At 40.5% G+C, this 23,200-nt stretch overlaps 1 protein-coding gene across 8 annotated transcripts in view; it reads left to right on the plus strand.

Moving 5' to 3' along the window:
• Positions 1 to 15,385, plus strand: part of LOC107068774 (uncharacterized) — an 82,070-nt gene extending 66,685 nt beyond the window's left edge. Inside the window, exons 3-4 of one of the 8 annotated variants that reach the window (XM_089171557.1) lie at positions 32 to 252; positions 8,925 to 11,196. In XM_089171557.1, coding sequence (XP_089027683.1) covers positions 32 to 252; positions 8,925 to 8,988 — 285 coding nt within the window. In that variant the 3' untranslated portion in view covers positions 8,989 to 11,196. Of the gene's footprint in view, positions 1 to 31; positions 11,197 to 15,153 lie in introns of those variants that run through there. The other 7 variants (XM_089171562.1, XM_089171569.1, XM_089171565.1 and 4 more) reach the window with 7 other exon arrangements.
• The last annotated feature ends 7,815 nt before the right edge of the window (positions 15,386 to 23,200 follow it).

Raw genomic sequence — 23,200 nt, forward strand, 5'->3', positions numbered from 1 at the left:
TATATATTTTTCTGTTTCGTCCTATGAATAGAAACTTTTACGGAGAACACTATTGCAGAGAAATATACAAAAGAGCAAGGAAGATAAATTCTTTTGGAAGCGAAAAAGGGAGTACCAAGAGGGTACAAGGAGGACAACGGGAAGACAACCAGGCGGGTACCCGTCGAGGAAGCATGGAGTCGTCCTTTCCCGGGCAAAGGTACCTTTTTGCCCTGCGAAATGGCCCAGAGAATGTCATCCAATGAGGGTGAAGTAAGGGGAAAACAAGTAAAATAATGATAAAAGGCGGAGCCCACGGCGTGATTTGATTGGTCGAGATATCGCCGGCGTTCGAGTCAACCCGCGAAGAAGAGGGGGATGTCCTCTCTTTCTCTCTCTTTCCTCCTCCTCCCCCTCCCTCCCACCTCCACCTCCTCCTCCTCCTCCTCCTCCTCCTCTTCTTCTTCCTCTACCACCGTCTTTCCTCTTACTCTTTCCCTCTTCTCCTCTTTCTCCACCTCTTCTCTTTACCACACCTTCCTGGGCTCGTTCTTTCCGTCTCTCGTTCTATCTGGCTCCCTCCTCTTTTTCTTCGTATGTACTCACACACGTACACGCGCTAGAGAGCTTACTTTATTCTCCTCTCTCCACGGGTCCATGGTACACGATCGTGTTCTGACTCTGGCAGGAACATCTTTGCCCCCCACTCTCAGGTTCTTACCTATCCTCTGCTGCTGCTGCTTCTTCTTCTTCTTTTTCTTCTTCTTCATCATCGTCATTACCTACTTTTTCTCTTGTTTTTTTTCTTAGCTCGAAAAGCGTGAATATGTCTAACGTCATATAAGTAAACCGACTAGTCCTCTATATTTAATTGTAAGTGAAATTTAGCCCTATCCATTTTTGAAAGAAACATTAAACATAAAGAAAAGAAAGAAAGAAAAATAAAGAAACTACTGTAGAAAAAGAAACTACTGTTTTTGGTGTTGTTCTTCAAGGATCATAGGTCAAAGAAATTATTAGTGACCGTAACTAAAGTTCCGAACCCGTCACGTGTTCTTCGAAACCGAGGGTGCTTCGATGCGGAAAAGTATATTGACTCGTGATACGCCATCTGTGCACAGGAAGCACCCTCTTCGCGGCGTTATTGGCAAAATTAATAAGACCGGCATCACAATCTCTCTCTCCCTCTCTCTCTCTCTCTCCTCTCTCTCTCTCTCTCTCTCTCTCTCTCTTCACAAATTCTGCAAATGGGAATCAGTTAATTCTGGCTTTATCCCTACCAATCTAGTTGTTGGTGGATTAGAAACGTTTCCAAACGAATAGAAATTGTTTGCACCCGTCCGTCGGTGACGACGAACTTAATGCACAGGGGAAAAACAGGAAAGAGAAGCAACACAAAGATATATAGATAGAAGAAATCGTTATGTTTATTTCAGTTTTTAAAGATAATATCTATACTATCGACGATAAATTACGTGAGTACGCTAAATTACCGTGACCAAGATCGTTCATTATGGCACAACGAGCGATCTGCTCCGTTAAATCATGGTTTTGATCTTTTACGAGCGCGCCAAGTTGTAATCTCTCGAGAGTGGAGGAAGACATCGATGTAAATTAATGGCCGATCGATTATTTTCAAACGTTCCTCGTTAGTGAATTTTTTCAATATAACGAGAAGAATTTTTGTCTCTAATCGACCGAGTGATATTGAAATACACATTAGGGACAAGTACACGTTCTTCTTGTAATTATTATCGTCCTTAAAAACATCTTGTCAACTTTCTATAAGACCTATAATTTGGTACTAGTGCGCGGTAACGCACGTTTCTTCTTCCCATTCGAACCGGTTTCTTTCTTTGTATCATACTTTTACAAAAACATTTATACATTGAACAACCATCTTTTTCTTTTTCTAAGATGTAATTATTTTAAAGACCACTTCAGCGTTAAATTAATATTTTCTCAAATACCCTTAATCTTGTCTAAATAAAAAAAAGAATAAATTCATAAAATCACCTAGCATATAGGAGGAGAACGTTACTTTTCCTTATTGTCTGAATTCACGTGAATTTTTTCATGCGATATAAATGACTGGTTACTTTTGAACGTCTAGACGCTTCGCATTCGTGTGCGTTCCTATATAAATGGTTCCCAGAGACAGAGTAGGGCATCGAAAATTAACACCACCGCGAATCAAGACGACAATGTGATTCATCAGTTAAATCCGCGTGTATAATCCTTTACACGACGTCCGATCCCGACCGGGATGGACGGGAATGAGGAAGGAAGGGGAGCTCGCGTTTGCTCCTGTCAACGGGGGCTGCGAATTATAATCACAGTTGTGGTCGATGTGGTTAGGGAGGGATGGTTAGAGAGAAGAGAGAGAAGAGATATGAACTATGATGCAGGAGAACAACGAGGTCCGGTGCTAGGTCTGTAGTCAGCCACAACCGCGACGACGACAACGACGGAGACGACGACTACGACTACGACTACGACTACGACTACGACTACGACTACGACTACGACGACGACGACGACGACGACGACGACGACGACGACGACGACGACGACGACGACTACGACGAGTAGAATCCATAGGGGTTGGGAAAGGGTGTATTTACCCAACGGCAATACACACCGGCGCCACGGAGGACGGACCTAGATGGAAATCTGCGGCATTCAGAGGCACTGGCCAAGAAAATTGGCTGACAACATTTCGCACGGACACCGAATTGCCGTCCATTCCCTCATTCCACCCCATCCCACCTTTTATCCTTACCGTCTACCCTATCTTCCTTCTTCTTTCCTTCTTTCCTACACGTAAAACTTCGTCAACACGCACACCAATTTTCGCTTATATATATAATATTTATTTTCAAAGAAAATTCAATTAATCGATTAAAAAGAGAACAAATATATTATCGTTGAAAATTTGTCTTTACGTTAGTGTGTTAGTGACATATTCACTAACAAGAAACTACGCAACAAAGAAGAAGCACAGTTCGCATAGAAACGTTCAATTCAAAGGTAAAAGGCTTGAAGGCGTTTCCAATGGGAAGGCCCTAATGATCGCCTCGTGCCGGTGATCACCGAATCCTGGCTAAATAAATCCGACTTGATTGAATCATTGTTAAGCGAAACCGCGTTAAATACCCGTGAAATTAAGCCGGACGATCCATGTTCGGCACGCGATCCGATTGGCTCGAGGGTATCGCCTTTAAAGTACTATTAGAGGCGCCTCCTTCTCAGCCTGCGATTAATGAGTTGTTCACGACAAAGGTAGTATCCTAAAAGCTATTTTAAAATCATCAAACCTTCTCTTCTTCTTGTCTTTAACTTTTTCACTTGTCATCGTCTAAATATATTCTTCAAAAAGCGGTATCCATCCAATAGGAGTTAATGATATCGGCATTCCAGTAAACGAATACCAATACAAAACTAAATCTATAGTAGGATTTGATCTCAAAAGGGACGACGACCCTTTCTAGACCTCTTCGATGTTTTTCTCGAACTCGTTCAATCTCTTTTCGTAACTATTTTTTTTCTTTTCTCTCTCTCTCTCTCTCTCTCTCTCTCTCTCTCTCTCTCTCTATTTTCATCCAATTCTATCATCCAAGCAACGTGAAACATCGTGGGTGGACATGATCGACATTAAGGGTGAGCACCATCGTCGGACATATGGGAGCACCATGTGGTCACCACCGTATCGTTTCGCCGACGAAAGCAAAGGCCGACCCTCCGATGCCACCGCAAGAGGAACCAACGATGGGGATAGGAAAAGAAGGCCGCACAAACTTAAACGGTTCCGACGGATAAACGCTCGCCGCAATTTGTAGCAATTTGTTAAGTAGCTAGCCAGAACATTACCTATATTACGTTTACTCTCCCTTAAGCGAACCGGAAGATATACGGGGGTACGTTCAGATTTATCGTCTTTCTCGACCAGAACGAATCGAGCACCGCGAGTCTCGCGAATCCGTCTCGACGCTGAACCTTTTACGCTAAAGTCCTACCGAATTACTCGAGATTCTGTGATATATGAGACGAGCTAAAGAAAGAAACGTTTATAAATATTCAAAAAAATACAAAAGACGATATTAACTATGTGTTGCTTGATCAAAGGCTAAGAAAAAGGACAGATTGTATCTAAAATGTTAACAATATTCTATGGCCGAGTGATTTTCAAGTCAATCTTGAACTTTTTAGAAAGAGAGAACTCTTTTGCGGTAGTAAGGTGCTCTTAGGAGGCGAAGATTCGAAAATAAAGCAAAACGACTTTGGCTTTCTGCGGATGCTTTTAGTCGATGAGTTCGCTTCCCCATATCCCGTTTCGGTTTCCTCTCGTTCCGTACCATCACCACCAACATCGTCGTTCTGGCCTAACCCAGCTTTCTCATCCATATGTAACAGTCGCCTGGTATTAATGACAAGGGGAAGAGAGAGAGAGAAAGAAAGAGAAAGAGAAAAAGAATAAAAGGGACATGCTGAATTCTTTATGTCGCGGAATCTTTCCTTCTTTCCTCCTATTCGCTTTTTGCTTCGTTTAATAGATTATTGCGGATTTATACTTGTCTTTTCATTATCTAATAAATATAATCAAATTGTTTATACACCTTTTGTCCAACGATTACGTCATAGACTTCTTACTAACAAAATCGTTTGTAATCGCGCCACGGATTTGTAAAAAAAAGCAAAAGGATACTAAGTTAGTTTTTGTTTTAAAATTATCAAAGCCAACTCTTTGAAGATGATCGCTGGACAATTGCCAGTAGTTTGATTCAGGGTATACTTGATCGTCCAGCATATCGTTTAATCGATATTAAACATGCGCCTTCGACGATTGCATCGTCCACATCGAGATAAAAGCGAGCGTATAATCATTGAGTAGACTTCAACGGGTTGGACGTTCAAAAAATTACTGACATCCGTTTATTGATTATTTTTCGTAGAACTCCAGTCGCCTTTTTCCAGGTCATGTAACAACTTAACGCACGATCGCAGCGATGATCGATGTAGATACTGTGCCTTCTTCCTCCTTTTAAAATCAACGCTAGTAAATCTATTCTTATTTTTTACATACAAAAATTCCTCTTCTAATTTTGCTACTCTACTGAAGTCAAATTAAAATTACGTTAACGTAACACTCATTAACTACTCGTTGTATCTCGAAATATCCAGCGTCCGATTTAGACCGCCCAGATTACGTTCATCCATCATTTCAAAAATAGATATTAGTACGAAGAGCATCGTAAAGCATGTAAAGCAAACGTTTCTCTGTCTCAAAGTTAGCTTCCAACATTTCCTCGTAAAAGATCCGAAACGTTCCAGTCGCAAAGACTTGGGAAACAGTTGAATACAAGATCGGCACCCTTTGTTATAACTGTCGTAGGCATATGTCAGAATTAGTCACAATGAACAGCGCGGCCGTGATGAACGTATAGAAAGAGAACGAGTCTTTTTATCTCTTTTCTCTCTCTCTCTCTCTCTCTCTCTCTCTTTCTCTCTTACTCTCGCTCAGTCATCCAACCACTTTTTCCGTTGTCCATAAGTACTTGATAAAGAGCCCGCAATCGGTTAACCTTTTTAAGCAGTACACGATGACGGATATTCACCTGCAGCTCAGTGGCACTACGAGGAGAACGACAAAGAAATGAAAAGGTCGAAGAGAAGAGTAGTAGAAGGGATGAAAACGAACGTACGCGCGTTGTCTGCTTCAATGCTACCATTCGTCGACATCAGTTACGGTCTCTCGACTCTCTCGCGGTCTCCCTTTCAAAGAATTTCTTGTCAACGTCGAATAATCTTACTTCTTTTTTTGTGTCTTTACTCCTTCGTGCTAAAGAATCGAAGAATTCTAGGCATCTTTTACTTTATGTTTTCTTTTTTTTTCTTTTACGCTTCTAATCAAATGATTTTTAACGCCCTTTCAATGGCCGGTGAACGCGCATAAGGCGGCATTAACAAGTAAGTAGGAACGATTCGATTCGCGCTCGTTGAAAATGGTCCCAACGCGGCAGTTAGCCCAATGTAAATTGTCTCTCCTACTCCCTTCCTCTTCTTCTACCGAGAACATCGGCCGTACGAATTACGCGACGACGGCGGAAGACCCTATATTTCGAAGCACCGAACCGAACGTTTCATGCCCTGCGGCTTGGATGAAGAGTGAGTGAGCGAATTAGAGAAAGAAAGAGAGAGAGAGTCAAGATTCGAACATGTGGCATCATTTGTTACGTGCAAAGTGGGCTTTCCCTTTGAGGCATAGCTTATCCAAGTCCGTTTAAACGCACCCACATACCCGGAAAGCCAAAGGCGTAAAGGAACGAGGAATCATTGAACCATATAAACGCTTAAACGTCTCCTATCGACGAAAATCGAAAAGAATGGTTAGGGAAAGGGCCGAATTCACGGATGCGTTGCGTCTACTATACTTTGGCTAAAAATATGCGATCGTTCGATAAGGAGACACTTTCCTTAGCTTCATCGAGAACGGTAAGAATCGGTGAGGATACTACAATTTCCGACATAAACGAGTTTAACACCTTAGTAGGGTCCGACAGAATGATTTACATTCGAACGCAACCGGTGACAAGTTGAGAGATAGGGTCGTCCAGAAAATATCTACCTTGAATGGCGAAAAACGTGCGTAGACTAGGCGAGAGGGAGGACGGGGGTGGTACCCCATAGGGTTCCCGCTTTCCGTGGACATATGGTCAGACCGTGGCATGGTCTCGTCGTAACAAAAAAGCGGTATAGAAAGTGCGACAGAAGTTGGGAGTGTCGGTGGGCGATATATCAGGGCTTAAACTGTCTCGTCGTACCAAGCATGTCCTACCACGGACTCATGCTCTGTAGCGACGTGCTTCTAGCGGCTTTTCGATCGACTGGATGCTCACCGGCTTGCTTCGTTGGCTGGTGCGCGTATGGCATTGCGTTCAACAAGGGTCTTGGCATTAGTTAATAGGACTGCCACTATATCGAGGACACACGCTAATGCGTTAGGAGGAAGAAAAAGAAGGGATATAATGTCAGGAACAGGACCGATCGACGTCTAACCAAATGCGGTTTCCAATCTGTTACGTTTTTACTTGCTAAGTCTAATACTATCCTAATATTATCCTAATACTATGCTTTACGCCTCAAATGGCCTGGATAGATTATATCTAAGGTCCAGCATCTTGTATTTTTTCTGAAAGAATCTCTTCCAACTACACTTAGCTGACATAAATATCGATCGAGTTGCTTCCCCTTCTCAAAGTCATTTGCGCGCGAAAGTCGAAACGAGAAGAAGCTTACTATGGAAGTAACTCGACGGCAAAAGTACGTAAAGGCAAAGCTAATCAGAAGAGCTGGTCCACTCCATCGCCAAGGGGAAAACTCGTTACACATTCAACGTGCCACTGGGATTATCATATCCCAAGTCCTTTGACGGCTGTGTATAGTGTATGGATGTATATGTATATACCTACGTGCAGCTAGAGACTCGATTTCTCGACGGAAGACTCTCGACAAAATATAAAACATGAAGAATCTCGGCGCTTACGTCTCTACGACGATCGCCTCGGTTATTGCAACGGTGACGACGACGACGACGACGACGACGACGGTTCTTCGTCGTATTCTCGGCCGGCCAGCTTACCGTCTCGAGGGCAAAACTTGCCCTCGACGCGCGATGAATAAAAATCGTTTGATGTATCGCTAGGTGCAAATTAATGCATAATCGTCAAACGTAATGAGCTGTCCTGACGATGACGCGAAGAGGCCGAGCTTGGTCCCGTAAAACGTTGTCTCGCTACTCGAGTCAAGCTTCCCCTTCTACCATCTCGAAAGTTTGATTATTTTTATAACGACTTGGTGGTACGTCGAGTGCGCCGACGGGAAAGTAACGTGTCACGCGCTTCTCAATTTCTTCCATCTTTCTTCCGAAAGAACTCCCCGACTATAACTACCTTTCGGCTTTTTTTTGGGTTCTTTCAGCCGGGCTTAACGAAAATATCGCTCTAACGACCTCATGTAAATTCTTTACATCAAATGATTATTAAGCAAGGTATAAAGTCACAAGCTAGATGAATTTTATTTTGACAAAAGTTCTGTATGTACACGAAGCCGAAAGTACCGGTACATCAAAAGCTCCTACACTTTACAATATTTTTTCTCTAGTCATTAGTCAATGGAATTCACCTGTGTATTCACGTCAAAATAATGATCGTGGTGCGTACGTGTCCTTCGAATCGAAACGTCGATCAGGATTCATCGAAGCGTGAGAGGAGTAACTAGACGCGATCTAAGTTTTTTCCACGGTGCTTAGGCAACCCTTCCTTCCTACCGATCTTGGTGATGCTGGATCACGCGGTATCAATTAATTCCATCCATATATCTCGTCGCAACGTACTGAGAGTATATCACGTTCGAATCCTTCTCTTTCTCTCTCTCTCTCTCTCTCTCTCTCTCTTTTTCTCTGGTTTTCTCGGGGACCGGTCGTTCGACAAAACGACGACGGCCACGCTCGTTTTCTATCGCGGCACGTGGCCCGCTAACAACAATAGTGCCAAGTGACTCCCGTTGCTTCCCTGCATCATCATCAATCGCCATGGTCTCTCGCCCTTTCGGACGCACGCCCACCATCTACCCCAGCCCTCTCCTCCTCTCTGTCTAAGTTCGAAATACCGAAGGCAAACAAGAGGAGCAATGCTAAAAAGCATTTATTCCCTTTTTTTCTCTCTTCCGCTCGCATTCGCACGCGAGAAAAACGTGCCTTGGGCGTGTCACTCTCACGCACTTTTAGGCCAAGCTCCAACGACCTTCCTTTTCTTTTATTGCTCCTCCGAAAATTAATGAGATCACATCGGATACGCACCATTGCGTTAAACTTTCGGAAGCAAGTTCTAACGTTATCGATACCTTAAAATGTTTCATTATTCTCTAAACGCATCCTTTTTCCTCAGTAAGCGTCGAAACGGAATCAACGAAAACTTTGTTACATCTGACGTTAAAGTTGCGGTGAAGTAATCGCCAAGGAATCCATCGACCTGCGGATAAAAACCACGATACTCGGAGCTTGATGGATGAAGATCGATGGCGTGTACGCGGCAACGGCTTGCAAAAGCAACCACCCACCTACCCCCTACGACGGCAGCTACTCGCGGGCGCACGCTCAATATCGTTACACACCTCATATCCTGCCCTCCGACTTAATATCCTCTGACGCGTGCGAAAAGCCCCTAGGATGCAAAAGATAGTAAACGCGTCAGGTGCTTCTCGAAACGACAAAGGTGTTCTTCTTACATTATTCGACTCTCCCTAACAGTTAACTTCCTCTTTTGGCTAATGTACTTTTTCTTTTATTTTATTTTATTTTCATTTATTTACTTAATATTTTTTATAATAAATGATCAGCATATATGATTTATTAATAATGATTATTTGTTCCAGTTTAAATAATATTTTATCGGTATTTTAAATAAATAATTAATATTTGTTTATACCATTATTAGGGTTTAATACTAAATGATAAATATTGAATTTAAAATATTTCTATGATATTTATCAAATATTTATGATAATTTATGATAATACTAAATTTAAAATAATAGAAAATACAGTCAATCGATAATTTAACAAAATTATAAAAGGTTCCAATAAATTGTGATCCTTAATTTGGTATGTGTATGTGTGTGTATGTATGTATGTATGAGATAAATCGATCGATAGTTAGTGCAAAATGCGTACGAGTAATATGTCATACCTTAAATGATTGTTAATAATTCGAATGACGTGTATTTTGTAGCTTAAAATCACGGAGTTAAATTCGAGGCACCGTCTTCTTCAAAATCCACTGTTAAATTAGCGAATTGTCCTTTATGAATATCAGATAAAATTTATCTTATTGATTCTATTCATATGACTTTTCGAATATTATTTTCGTTATACGTACATATATGTAACCTACTAAAAGTCATATAAACTACAATCAATAGAAGAATTTTAACAGACCTTCATAGAGGACAATGAAATAGTTTACTGTTAGATTTCAAAGAGGAATATAAGTAAAATCGATACTCTTTTATTTTTAAATTATAATACAGATTTTTTTTTATTAAATAACAATCCTTTAAAGTATGTATAATACCTTAATGTATTCTATTAATATTTAGGATTATTTAAATTAAAATACATTTGTTTGAACGTTCTTAGTCAATAAAGAATTTTACTTGAAAATTTTCATTTAATAAAATATCAGATAGAAATTTTGTTAAACAAATGTACTTTATTGTATATTTTACTTTAATAATAAATTTGGTACTTACGTATTAACGTTACCCCTGCAAAATTCCGCTAATGCGCCAATCTACACCTTAAATTGTTGCGACAAATCATAGAATAAAAAACTTGATTTAAAATCGAAACACTTTCAAAATTCAAAACATTTTATTTATAAAAAGTAGTCACAATCGGATTTCGATGGAAAATGGGCCGATATAGAATTTAACATAGATTCAAAACAGTCTCTATTTTCTTTCACCTGATGCTGTTGCCATAACCCTGACGAAATCCTGACGCAACCTTGACGGTTGCTGTTTGCAAACAACAAGGTTGTTGTATGCGAACAGCAAGATTGCTCTTTATTGGTGCATTAGCAGAATTTTTGCAGAGGTGGCGTTAATACGTAAGTACCATAAATTTTAATAAATTTGTATCCTTTACTTTAATGGGTATACTAATTCTATTACAAATATTAATGTATTTATTTCTAAATTTTCTTTATCCTAAACATACTATATTAATTAGTTTTCCAATAAATAATTTAATAAGCGTAACAGTGTATTTTATTTTAGGGAACAATCAATGATATGTATGAATTATTGATTATATTTAACGTAATAACAATAATTTCAATTCTATCGCACGTGAAGGCCGTACACATTATTTTTTTTTTTGTAAACTGACAATAAAACAAAATTAAGCTAGTAAAAATTTAAGCAGTAATATCAGGTAGTTTTACTTTTTAGGGTAATAATTTATAATATTGTATTAATGTATTAAGATTAGAATTACTAACAAAAATCAACATAAATGATTAAAGTAAAGTAAGACACGAATGTCCTTTATTTTTAGTATGAATATTTATAGTAATTTGTAATATGTAAATGAAGACTTGATTATTTTGACAATATGTACTTTATCAATAAACAATTCTTTTAACCGGTTTGATATAAATAGATATACTATTCTATCACATATTCTTACTTTTTTTTTTCTACAGACCACTTAAATGTTATACTAATATTTTATTATAAATAATGATTAAAAATGTTATATTGTTTCAATAGAAACAAGTCTTTTTATTTTATTTTATTTTATTTATTTGTGAAACTCATTGAGCCATGTGCAGCCAGCCAAAAATAGAATGTTTACGAGTATCTATCTACCGAGAAGAATTGGAATCCAAAAAGATCCAGCAGCTTAGGCTGGCCGAACCTGTCAGAGAGCGATTATTGATGATACGCATTGATGGCCATCGAGAAAAAGCTGACCGCCGACTTTACTTGGCAAAGATCGCTAACGCGGATATAATACCGGCTCCTTCGCCCCATCTTCATAAGGGCGGCTAACAATACAATTTTCATTCTCGGACGAAGGGTAAACGTTTCCGCTCTCTTTCTTCCCCTCTCTCTCTCTCTCTCTCTCTCTCCTCTTTCTTTCTCTCTCTTGTTCATTCTTGACGTCGCCATCATTTTCCATACGAGTAGGATATTCATTTTGACGAGGCATCGTTGACGCTTCCCTCTTCGACGTTATCGTTCTTTCGCGGACACATCGGAGGTAATGGCGTGTGCCCTTTCGAAAGCCCTCCGTCACGGACGATTTTGCCTCGCGGCGGCGACATTATTTATCATTTTCCAGTGAAGTTTCTTCCAGTATGCTTTATCCTTTCGGTTCGTCTCGTAAAAGGCTCTAACGCATTTGCATATTTCTTCCTAACGTTTCATTTCTTTAGGTACGCTGTAATAACTCGTCTCCAGTTAGGATTATCCCGTATCGTTGGAAATAAGAATGAATAAGTAAGTGGAATGAGAGCACGGGCAAACAAAGCTGACGCGAAAGTGCACGTGTGTTTGCTACGCTACCCGCGGTGCCCTGCGAGAGGTCCATCAGAACAGAGATAGGACTCTTCCGTGAACCTTTTCTGCGGCTCGTTCGGTGTCTATCTCTGACGCACGAACACCGAACGAACGAGGAAGAGAGAGGGAGGGAAGGACGGGACAGACCCGTTGCGCAAATCCGTGAAGGGGAAGTCTCGCGATTCGGCATCCCGTCGAAGGGATCGCCCTTGCCACGTGACGTTAGTGTTTGCTGGGTACACAGGGCTCGGTGTTTGGTACACATGGTTCTGGAAGGCACAATGCTCGATGGGTTACCAAAACAGCGGCGCGACGCCAGCATAAGCGATATTTGTGTCAGCATAAAGGGTACCCTATATAAAGCCACGTTAAAAGAACAACCTTCTAACTTTCTCTTTGTTTCTCTCTTTTTTTCTTTTTTTTCTTTTTTCTTTTGCCACTCACGCTTATCGACTTTCGCGCAAATTTTAAAGCAATCATCAAAGCAAAACTCATTGAAGGAATTCAAATGCATACTCAGCAATCGGATTAATCTTCGAATATACGGAGGGACGTCAAGAGTAAGAGCCGCTGCCATGGGATTAATTGGCATAGATAGTCGTGTAGCGGAAGATTATGATGGCTCAACTAGAGTGCGTCAGCTCCCACGGAGATCCGACGGAAGACAACCCTTTGTACACGGAGAACGCCATTTATATGCAACTTGGAAAACAAGTAACACCATTTTTTCTTCATTAAAAATCGTATTTTTAAAGTTATTTTTTCGTCATCAACTATGACGCGAGAACAAGACAGCTGAAAAAAGTTATCGACCATCGACTCTACTACACTAACTGACGCCCCGAACGAGGATTTTGAGCTAAACGACCGTTGACTAATGTCGCCAAAGACGAAACGCTTTGCAGCCGGTTCGTACGCCGACGACAGTCGCATTAGCCACAGGACGAGATTACAATGGACCCCTCTGTTTTTCACGCTCGATCGGGGCAACTCGAAGGGAGAGGTAACGTAGCCTTGCCAGCCAGCCACCCCCCTTTGCTTTATCCTTCAGGAGCGCCGTATTTGCCGGAGGAGATTTGTGTACTAGTCGCGAATGCTTAGTAGAACGTGTCTAAAATTTATCGACCACTGATTACAATTCCAACCACTAAAATATACCCAAAATATTCACAAGATATTTAAAGATTTGTCTTCCTTTTGCTCTAAGAAAATAAATAAATTAGATCGAAAAAAAAGAGAAAGAAAAAGACTTCACGTAGGCTGGTTTTACACCATCGGTGTCACGCTAAATCTCCGATGCATTGTTCGCACCCCTTCTCACCGCCACGATTTTCTATTGGCACCCCTCGAAAGCGCGTCACAGTCAAGCCATCCTCTCTACTCCCAGTTGGACTTTTCAAAACTCATTCCCCTGCTTTCCAGAGAGCATCGGGGGTGATCGCGGAACAAACGCGTATATCCGTCAAATCGATTTTACGACAGTTATGCACTTGGATCCGTTGCATCCAAAAACATCTAGCAACTATTTCTTTATACTTACCACTCGAATGATTCTTTTCTATGCTAATTGAAAATGTCGCGAGCGTAGAAAATAAATCAAGAAAATTCAAATTTCGTTATTCCACAAAAAAAAAAAAATAAATGAAAAGAAATAAATACATAAATAATAACGGTCATAGGCGATTCGCTGATTAGCAAAAGCAATTAATAATGAAGATCTTTGGCACGGGACCCTAAAAAGCCGCGGGCAGTCTCCTCCACCGTTGAGAACAGCGGATAATGGCAATTTACGCGTCCCGCGGGACCAGATAACTTCATATCTACTTGCTGATCATTTATTCTCTCAATGGCTATGATATTGCCAAATTGAATTAGATAAGCGAAAGCATGTATCTTCTGCGTACGTGCCTGGACGCAAAAGAATACGTCTCTCTCTCTTCTATTTTCATTGAGTCTCGTATATTATGTCTGACATTTTTCTGACGTTATGTTATAATTAATGATTTTAACAAATGACTAAAGTAATAAAAAAAAATTAGATCTGCTACATTTTACCTGTTACAATCATTCAATGCTTATTATGCAGGTAAAAATTAAAATTGAATTGAAATAATACAAATATAATGCTTGAAAAGTAATGTGTCATTACATTTATTGTTAGTGAACTTCATCGTGGCTCATTGGTGGAGATGATCAGGGCGGGAAAAATGGTGGTGTTTTTTACCACCGATGGTGAGTCGTCGACACGTGGCCGAGATTAATGTGTTTTGATTTTTGGACTTTGTATTGTAACCATCATAAGCCTTCCCCGTCGTCATATAGAACGTTCTCGCACGGCATGGTGCCACAGCCATTCACCCTGACTCCACGTGGTGCGAACTGTACTAGCTCAACGTTATTCTTTTCTCGTGAATCCTCTAGGATCCTCCAGGAAAATCGCATCGATCTTTTTGTCATTCCCCTCCCCTCCCCTCCCCTACCCCCTTCTGCCCGACTTTTTTCTCTCATGACGGATATTTACCCTCGAAATATTTTCCCAACTGATTTGAAAATAAGTGAATCTTTGAAAATAATTTTAAAAATTCGAAAAGTAAAGTATGAAGAGTTATAAGACTGAAAAAAAAAATAGAATGGGTTGGCTTGCTATACACGTCGTTTCAATTTATCTCCCGTTTTTTAACGTTTCAATTTAATTAACGACACTTGAGCGAGCTAACGTCGTCGGTCGCATAGACGGCGGGGCAGGGAGAAGGAGAGGAGAGAAGAGAAGGGTGGGGTAGGGGGTGGGGAACGACCCGATTAATTCCTTTGTCGCCTATCCGCCGTTGAAATAACAAACCTCTTCGACGGACGGGAGTCGAGAGGATACAAGGACGATAAAATCACGAGGGTTTACGAGATAAAAAGGCGGCTCGAGGAGGATGAGGAACGAAGGGAAGAGGAAGGGTGGTAACGGGCAGAGAGGAGACGACGATCGAGAATAGAAGAGTGGAATAGGGATGGAGAGAACGGTTTGTGAACCTCCACCACTCTCCCCACCTTCATTTTCCAGATTCGTGAAAGCCGACGGAAGGGGGAATAGCAATTAAAAGTATCTGGTACAATCTTCGTTAAACTTCTTCCTTGTTCCTCGTCAATATTAGAGAAAAAAGACATTATTAAAACGTACACTTGGAGATATAAACGAATAGAAGGATCGCATGCACTCCAAAATATCAAAACTATACAAAATATGTAATATTCTTCTTTCCTTTCTTTCATCGCTTTATTGTATTGTATCGCAGTATGTATTTTTATTTTTATTTTTATTTTTATCTATTATAGGGCACTCTTTAAATTTATTTATTTTTCGTTTCATAGGAAAAAGAAACGCAGAAAAGAATTTAATAACACGAAAAGAAGATCCAGTTTCGTCATTATTCCGTTGACTCTCGAAATACGGTGGAAGCCTTGGGTAAGGACGAAAAGAAGGATAAGAGATGAAAGAGGATGAGAAAAGTAGAAGGTCTGTAGTCTCCTGTCAGGAGCAAAACGTCACGAAGGAAGCCCCGGTTTATCGAGAATTTTGAGAATGGTAATGTAGAGAGGGTAAGAGAGCCGAATTCACAGACGAAGAAAAGAGGAAGGCGCAGAATCTAGGGAAGAGGAAAAGGAAGAAGCGGAAAGGTAAGAAAGGGAGAACTTCTCCGGGTCTCTCCAAGTAATCCTGCTGCTAGTAGAGAAGGGGGATGAAGGTAGGAGAATATAGGATGAAAATACCTGGAGTTAGAGAGGTCTTACTTGACTCACCCTCTTACTCTTTCTTTCTTTCTCTCTCTCTCTCTCTTTCTCTCTCTCTCTCTCTCTCTCTCCGTTATACCATCCACGGCTTTCTCGAACCGCAGCACACGCCAGTTGGTCCTAAATAAGACAAAAGTCATCATATAATTCCATGGCTAATACTCGGCTCGCATTAATTTCTTGCGAGCTTTGCCCAAGTTCTTTTCGAAATTCTTACGAGGAAAAGTTATATCAACGAAAGCCACCTCTTCTACAATTTCTAACTTTAAGTTCTACGTAAAGAGACCACTCGATAGGAGGGAAAACTTTGACTAACTGTGGAAACTTACGAGCGATAGGATTACTAGAATGATTACGGAAGAAATTCAATTGTGTCCCAGTTGTCGAGAATGACATCTACATTTACGATTGACAATCGTAATGCACATGATGCAAATCAATTAGTCTAATTTTAAACTCATTTCTAATGGGTTTAAACATCTCTCTTTTATCGTTGCTCATTATATTCCTTGTTTAATGATAATTCTATAGGCACTCTTTTAAACATTGATATATCATTAAACGCTTACGAAAAATAATCGCACATTAGCATAATTACATATGTATATACATATGTATGTATAAAATACGTGTATGGAGGATATGTTAATCTTATTGTAAAATAAAGATTTTCATTTTCACGTGTAGAAATAAAAGAAAAAACATACTTGTGACGTACTACGTCTTAATAACATCTATAAACTAAGAACTTCCCGAAACGAATAACTACTTAGTATCTTGAATGACTTTGAAGAAAACAAAGTCGAGCAGAGATCAAGCGTGACTTATCGTGTTAATAAAACAAAAGAACCAAGGCCGTCAATTGAAATAGTATCGTTATATTCTCTAACTAAACGTTATTGTATCGTTTGTAAGGAATCAAAAGTGAGAGGGAAATAAAGAGAGAAATTGAGAGAGAGAGAGAGAGAGAAAGAAAGAAAAAGAAAGAAAAAGAAAGAAGTGGAAAACCAGCAAACGAAAGAAAAGAAAGAAAAGAAATGAGAAAAAAAAAATAAATGTCGATGGGGAAAGGCGAGGTTTGACTCGATGGTGCTCTCTTCTCAAAGAAGAGAAGTAAAAGTATGAGGAGGAGGAGGCTAAAGGAGCGGAGGAGGTGAAGGAGTAGGAAGAGTAGGGGGAGGAGAGGGTGCTTCGAGAACACGACGAAGAATTCCGTCACGATCTCGTCCACGTTCGCTTTGTCCTCGGCTTTGATTTCTTTTCTTCTTGTTCCTCCTCTACCTAGGAACAAGAAGAGGGTAAAGAAGAGAACGAGAGAAAGAGAGAGTCCACGGAGAGATGCAAACAAAGAGAGCAGAAGAGAGAGAGTGAGGGAGGAAAAGAGAGAGAGGGTTCGCTCGGTTCAGTACCAGGAGAGTGAGCGATATTTACATGCGATTTGCATACTAGTTGATCCCTATTGCTTCCATCTCGAACGAGCCAGCAGGGGCGGTAGACCTACGCCCGAACCCTCCGTCACGGTTCGTCCTCTTCCTCTTCCTCTCATTTCGCGATTCTACGAGTATCTATATCTCCCGTTCTCTCTCTCTCTCTCTCACTCACTCTCTCGTTTCATTTGTGCATCTCTTTCCGAGTAGTCTCTGAGTATAGCACGTATAATATATACATTTCGCGCGCTTCTGGTAGGAACGCGTAAGCGAACCCCTTAACTACTAAAGCGAATCCGAGAAAGCGAGATTCGACGTTCTTCGAATCCTTCTGTGCTCGTTATCATGGCCCTTAACGAAGTGTCCTGTAGATCCCTCTGGTTCTCTTACTTTCACATAACTATCGCCGTGTGAGTGTACACGCATCGACGACACATCGTCGACGCATCGTCGCAATATACATATTTGGAGGATTCAAAAGAAACAGAGAGAGAAAGAGAGAGAGAGAGAGAAATAAAAAAAGAAATAGAAAAAACTTTGGAGAGATAACACACAACGGCAATACTGCATTGTATAGATATGCTCGAAGAAGCACTGCTAAAGCTTTCGGATTTTGGTAACAGGCTTCACGGAATTAACAGAGTTGGCAGACTAACGTAATCGGGTCATATAAATGTAACTGGCTAATTGTAGATAGGCAGTCTGGATTGTCTTACACGTTAAAGACACCATGGTATAAGGTAAGGCGAATAGCCACAGGATATTTTGTTACTTGATGAGCGGAAAGAGAGAATAGGTAGAAGAACTCGGTGCTTTCCTATCTTGAAAAGCAAATGGACAAGGGTAAATTAGCCGGAATAATTAAGGTAAAGGCAAAGAAAAAGAATAGAAAAAAGAACAGAAAAATTCTCTTTTTTCTATAAAGGAAATAAATGTAATTTGCGTGAGAATATAAATATCGAAAAGAAATGTTGTTTAAAACACGACAGTAGACATTGTTTATCAAGTTTTGAAAGAAACCGCGCGTGTCCTGGTCCATCCATTCTCGGATAGCTACCGAGAGAGGAGCCGATTGATATCTGAGCCTCGTGCCACGTGAGCTCCCGAAGCACAGCGTCTAATTAACTCCGTGACTGGCTGACCCCTCATGACCCGTGGCTCGTTGCATGCTCGTACGATGCGCCCGTGTGCACAGTCGCACACATGAACTTTTCTCCCTCTATCTCTTTCTCTCCTTCTCTCTCTCTTTCTCTTTCTACCTTCGTGATTCAACCGTACACACGTGTTGCATTCGCTTGCACACCTAACGGATCGCTCTCTTTCATCACGAATAGAGACATCATCGTACCAGCAAGCCGTTCTCCGCGCGTTAGCCTTAACGCTGCTTAACTTCGGTCAGAACACCACCTCAAACATCACGTTTCTATAATCCGCTTTTGATATCGCGAGAACCGCGATTTCGTTCAATTCATTGTTTTATTATCTCTCTTGGTACTGACAAACCAACCAACCCAAGAGTCTCCTAGCCGTAATTCTTAGCTGCACGAAAAATAATTAATCCGATTGAATTTGTAATTGGTATGTTCTTTCACTCCTTTTTTCTCTCCTTCTTTCGGTATATCGTTAATTAAAACGAACGAACGAACGAACGGGTTAATTTTATGCGAGTAGCGAGTAGTCCCGCTTGCACGTATGCACAGCTTTCCCATTATAGCAATAGCTCCTTCTCTTCAGCTGTCCGTTGGTGTCACATATGATCATGGTCACCAATCGTGTTATCATCTAATTAGTAATTTGTATAATTTTGAAATCTAAAAATGTGAATCTGTCGTATTAATATAACAAACGATAAACGCAAGCACAATTGACAGGTAACGAGCTCTTTCAAAATACATTCGCGTTCTAACCATTTGCCCGTATAAAAATGTTCCAACGTTGGAAAAGAAGAAAGAGAGAGAGAGAAAGCAATTGGAAAATTTTGAAAACGCTATGTGACGAGGAGAGCTGTGGTAGGTAGCTGCAGGGTGGAACCAGCGTGGAACGCAGGGTGTGGCGCGTGAGAGCTAGCTCACCTGAAACAACACAACGTTTTCAGATCGCTGATCCCATAAGCGTCCACGTTTGATCCCTCCGTTCGTTGTTTTGCAAGCGTATTCGCTTGCCTTCCGGTTAATTCACAAAAAACTACATTGATGTAGTACTTGGACTCGCGGAGGATCCTTTCACTGTATCAACCAATACTGACAGTGTTACCAGGGAAACAACAATGAAATAAGTAAATTCAAAAAGTATTAAAGCTTCTAGTTGTACTTCCTAGTACAGGTAAAGTTTCGACGATAAAAAAGTCGTCCCACGAGTGTGAGCGGTGCGAAAAAAATCGCTGAGAGAAGGTGCTAGAGAAGGGTGTGCGTGAGGTAGGGTGAGAGCTAGCAAGTCGCATACAATGCTAGAGATATATCGTGGCATAATATGCAAAGCGGATCGGCCGTACCCGGTGGGGGGTGAAAGCAGGAGCCAAGGGGTGATTAGTGGGACAAAAGCCGACGCCGCTACAAGTGGAACCAAATTGGTAGAAAATTGATAATCAACCGCCAATATCAACCTCCATCGGAAAACATGGTATGGTGTATAGGTACATTCGACGAGAAAGGAGAGAAGGAGAATGGTGAAAAAAAAGCGCGAGGGTATACGGGGGAACAAGAGAAAAGAAAAAAAAATGCGAGCGCGCGTGCATGTTTGTCCCTTCCTGCACCACCCAGCACCCCCTGTTTTACAAGAGCAAAAGTATTTATCCCTTCGGTCGGTTGAATGTAAAATGAAGAAAAAAAAAGAAAAAAAGAGAGAAAAAAGAGCAAAAATGAAAAGCGTTATGATTAAAAGAGTATTGGTAGTATCTGAATGGGAAGGTATCGGGGTGTCACATCTATCCGAAAAGTTCATCGCTCGAAAAAAGGCTCTACTAAAAGAGTTTTCTCTAGAATGCGCGAGCTAAGTTCAGAAACGACGTGGCAAGTGTGTAATCGAAAGAATCGTAGAGCACTTTTCTTATGCAAATACGAGCCGACGTTGTTCGCAGGGAGATACGAGTAACTTTTTCTTTGGTCTGCTTAAAACTTCAAACTTAGGTCCCTTTTAAATTTAAATGCTTTCGCCTCCCCTTCTACCTTTCCGGCTGACTCCATGTGTTCCGCTTCTTCGGGGTGACTCGCCGAGGTGAACCGGATCGACAACGAAGAATAGCGGAAAATAATAAAGTAACTTCACTGACAAATTGACGGCTGAACTTTCGAACAGGAAATGCACAATATATTTTCCTTTTTTCTTCTTTTCTAATAGAGTACCTAACGATACGTATCTATATATTTATTAATATAAACGTTGAAGAAAAAAAAAGAAAAAAAGATGATGAAAAATAAGAAATGTAAAACAACACACGTGTGTCCGATTTCGTCTGCGAATACCGTTCGATCGAACGACACGGGAGAGAAGAGGAGTTATTAAAATGTAAATATAAATCGACAGACTGTTTGTAAGCCAACATGTCCCGTTAAGCACTATAGATATCGTTGTTTATGTAAACTTGTCTCGAATAAACACAAAAGTACAACGATATTCAAAAATAGTTTTCGATAAGAAGAAAATCCAATCGAAATGTTTTCTCGTACGTGCTTTAATTCTTCCGACTTGCAAGTGACTTTTTTCAAATAGAGTATAACCTCCAAGGAAAAAAAAAAAGAAAGAAAGAGAGAATGAAAGAAAGCTATAACAATAATTTTTCTCACCTTACTGAAAAAAAAAATCCAACGACGATCGTAATAATCGAGAAGACATTGAAAGTCGTCTTCCGCAAAGCTGCTTGAAATAAAAATTTCTCGACATTCTGCTTCTTTTTTTACAAGGAGTCTCATAAATTTATGCCCAGGGATCGAACGCACCCTGCAAGTACGCCTTACTCTCTTTCTTTTCCTCCTCTTCTTCCTCATACAACGTTCCGTGTCGCAGATTTATAGACTTATAGATTCTTCCTGCTTCCTGCGACTTTCTCTGGATTCCACGAGGAACACGAATACATGTAATCTTGAACAGTAGACAACTCTCTTTCTTGTGCTTTTCTGCGATATTTCTCGTGCGAGTGTCATCGTTTTTGCTTTTAAATTACTATGCGGAAAATAAGAAAGAAGTGGAATCTGCTTGGGCCAGATAAATTTGAAAAAAAAAAAAATAAAAAAAAGGAAAGAGCATATCTAAAGTCAGCAGCATAAGATCGCGGAAGAGACAGATACATTCGGTAAAAGTAAACTATGACAGGATATGACAGTAATCACAAACGATTCCATCCACGACTGTAATTTCATTCTTTAACTCTTCGTTCTCAATCTTCCCCAATCTACACTCTTCGGCAAGGGGTCTTTTCCTTCTTCTGTTTCCTTTCTCTTCTCTTTCTTTCTCTCTGTCGTTCATTCTGCACGCCAGCAGCCGCGATAGCTCATAAATATTCAATGGCCACGCGGCCAAGATAAACTAATTAAAACTTAGATCTCGGTAGTCACTTTAGATTTTTACTTACACAAGAAGCATTTCAGTGACGGCTGCCCGCCACGAAAAAAAAAAAAGAAAGGGAAAAGATGGAAAGAGCAAAAGAAAAAGAGACAAAAAAGGACAAAAACAGCAAGAGAAGTCCATACTGGCAATCGCGAATCCGATTGGATTCTCCCCCTCGCACCAAAAGATTCGCGGTTAGGGTTTCGAAGCAAAACAAGACGCAAAGAAGAAAGCTTTACTCTGTACTTCTCATTAAGGAAACCAGGTTTCTTTTTTTTACTTCTCGTCCTTCTTTTCTTCCTAACCTCAGTCCTCCAAACAAATCGGTATCAAAAGAATCGAGTCATGTACATACGTAAATAGATATAATTAAGTTTGCGAGAAGTGACGAACTTTAATAATATTTCATCTTTTAAGAAAAAAAATCTCCGTTTTCTCAGTGGTAAGATTTTCGAGAGTCACAATTCGTTTACTCTCTTCCTCGTCCCCCGTATTTTAATTCGTCGTTCGTGTTTTCGCGTATACTCCTCTCCTCGCTGCCCATTTTTTCTTTTCCCCCCACGACTTTCGTCTGGTAACTTACTTTTTTTTCCTTCGTTCCCTAGGCCAGGTTTACTTAAGATATTAAAGCAACCATCCCATAGAGTCTCTTCTTCTTCTTCTTCTTTCGCTTCTTCTCCTCTTTTCTCAGAATCGTACTCGTCCTCTTTTCTTTCCTCGACTCCTTCCAAGACGAAAACTCTCAGGGGAATTCGGTGCAGCTATGCCTTAATTTGTAAGCGGATTTTTGCACTAATCAGAGAATTTAAGAAAGCTTACGGAACTGAGGGAGCACGTACCAGCAAAGAAAAGCGAGCTATGGTTAGGGAAGAAGAAATTCATTTGAATTTATTTTAATTATACTAACGAACAAGGCGCTGAAAGGAAGGCCTAACGAATTATTTGCTTGAATATGATTGCGCGGAATTTCTAACGAACGTTCGGCTGATCTCACTTGTCCTAAGTTGTCTCAACGGTTAAGTGAAGTGAAGTCAATTTTTCGCCTAGAGAACAAACAAGAAAAGCAACATCCAAAAAAGCAAGATGATGGATAGATTGGGTGATTCTAGGATCTATAGCAAGCTAAGGCATAGAAGAATGCAATCGACTAGCGTGACCATCGAGTTCCCGCTTACAACGAGCCCTCAAGGATACATCGTTAGGGTTACTCCAATCCCGTGAGTCATCGTGCTTAAAGATTCCAAGCTCCTTCTTCTACTTATCTTTTAGATACAACCCTCTGACTTTGACATTAAAACTGAAAACGATTGGGAAAGAAAAAGGTAAAATAGCGATGATAGTTGGCAAGCA

Source organism: Polistes dominula, unplaced genomic scaffold (genome assembly GCF_049000335.1).
Source record: "Polistes dominula isolate Pdom_NZ unplaced genomic scaffold, Pdom_raw_medaka contig_28, whole genome shotgun sequence".
In the NCBI taxonomy this organism is placed as follows: domain Eukaryota; kingdom Metazoa; phylum Arthropoda; class Insecta; order Hymenoptera; family Vespidae; genus Polistes; species Polistes dominula.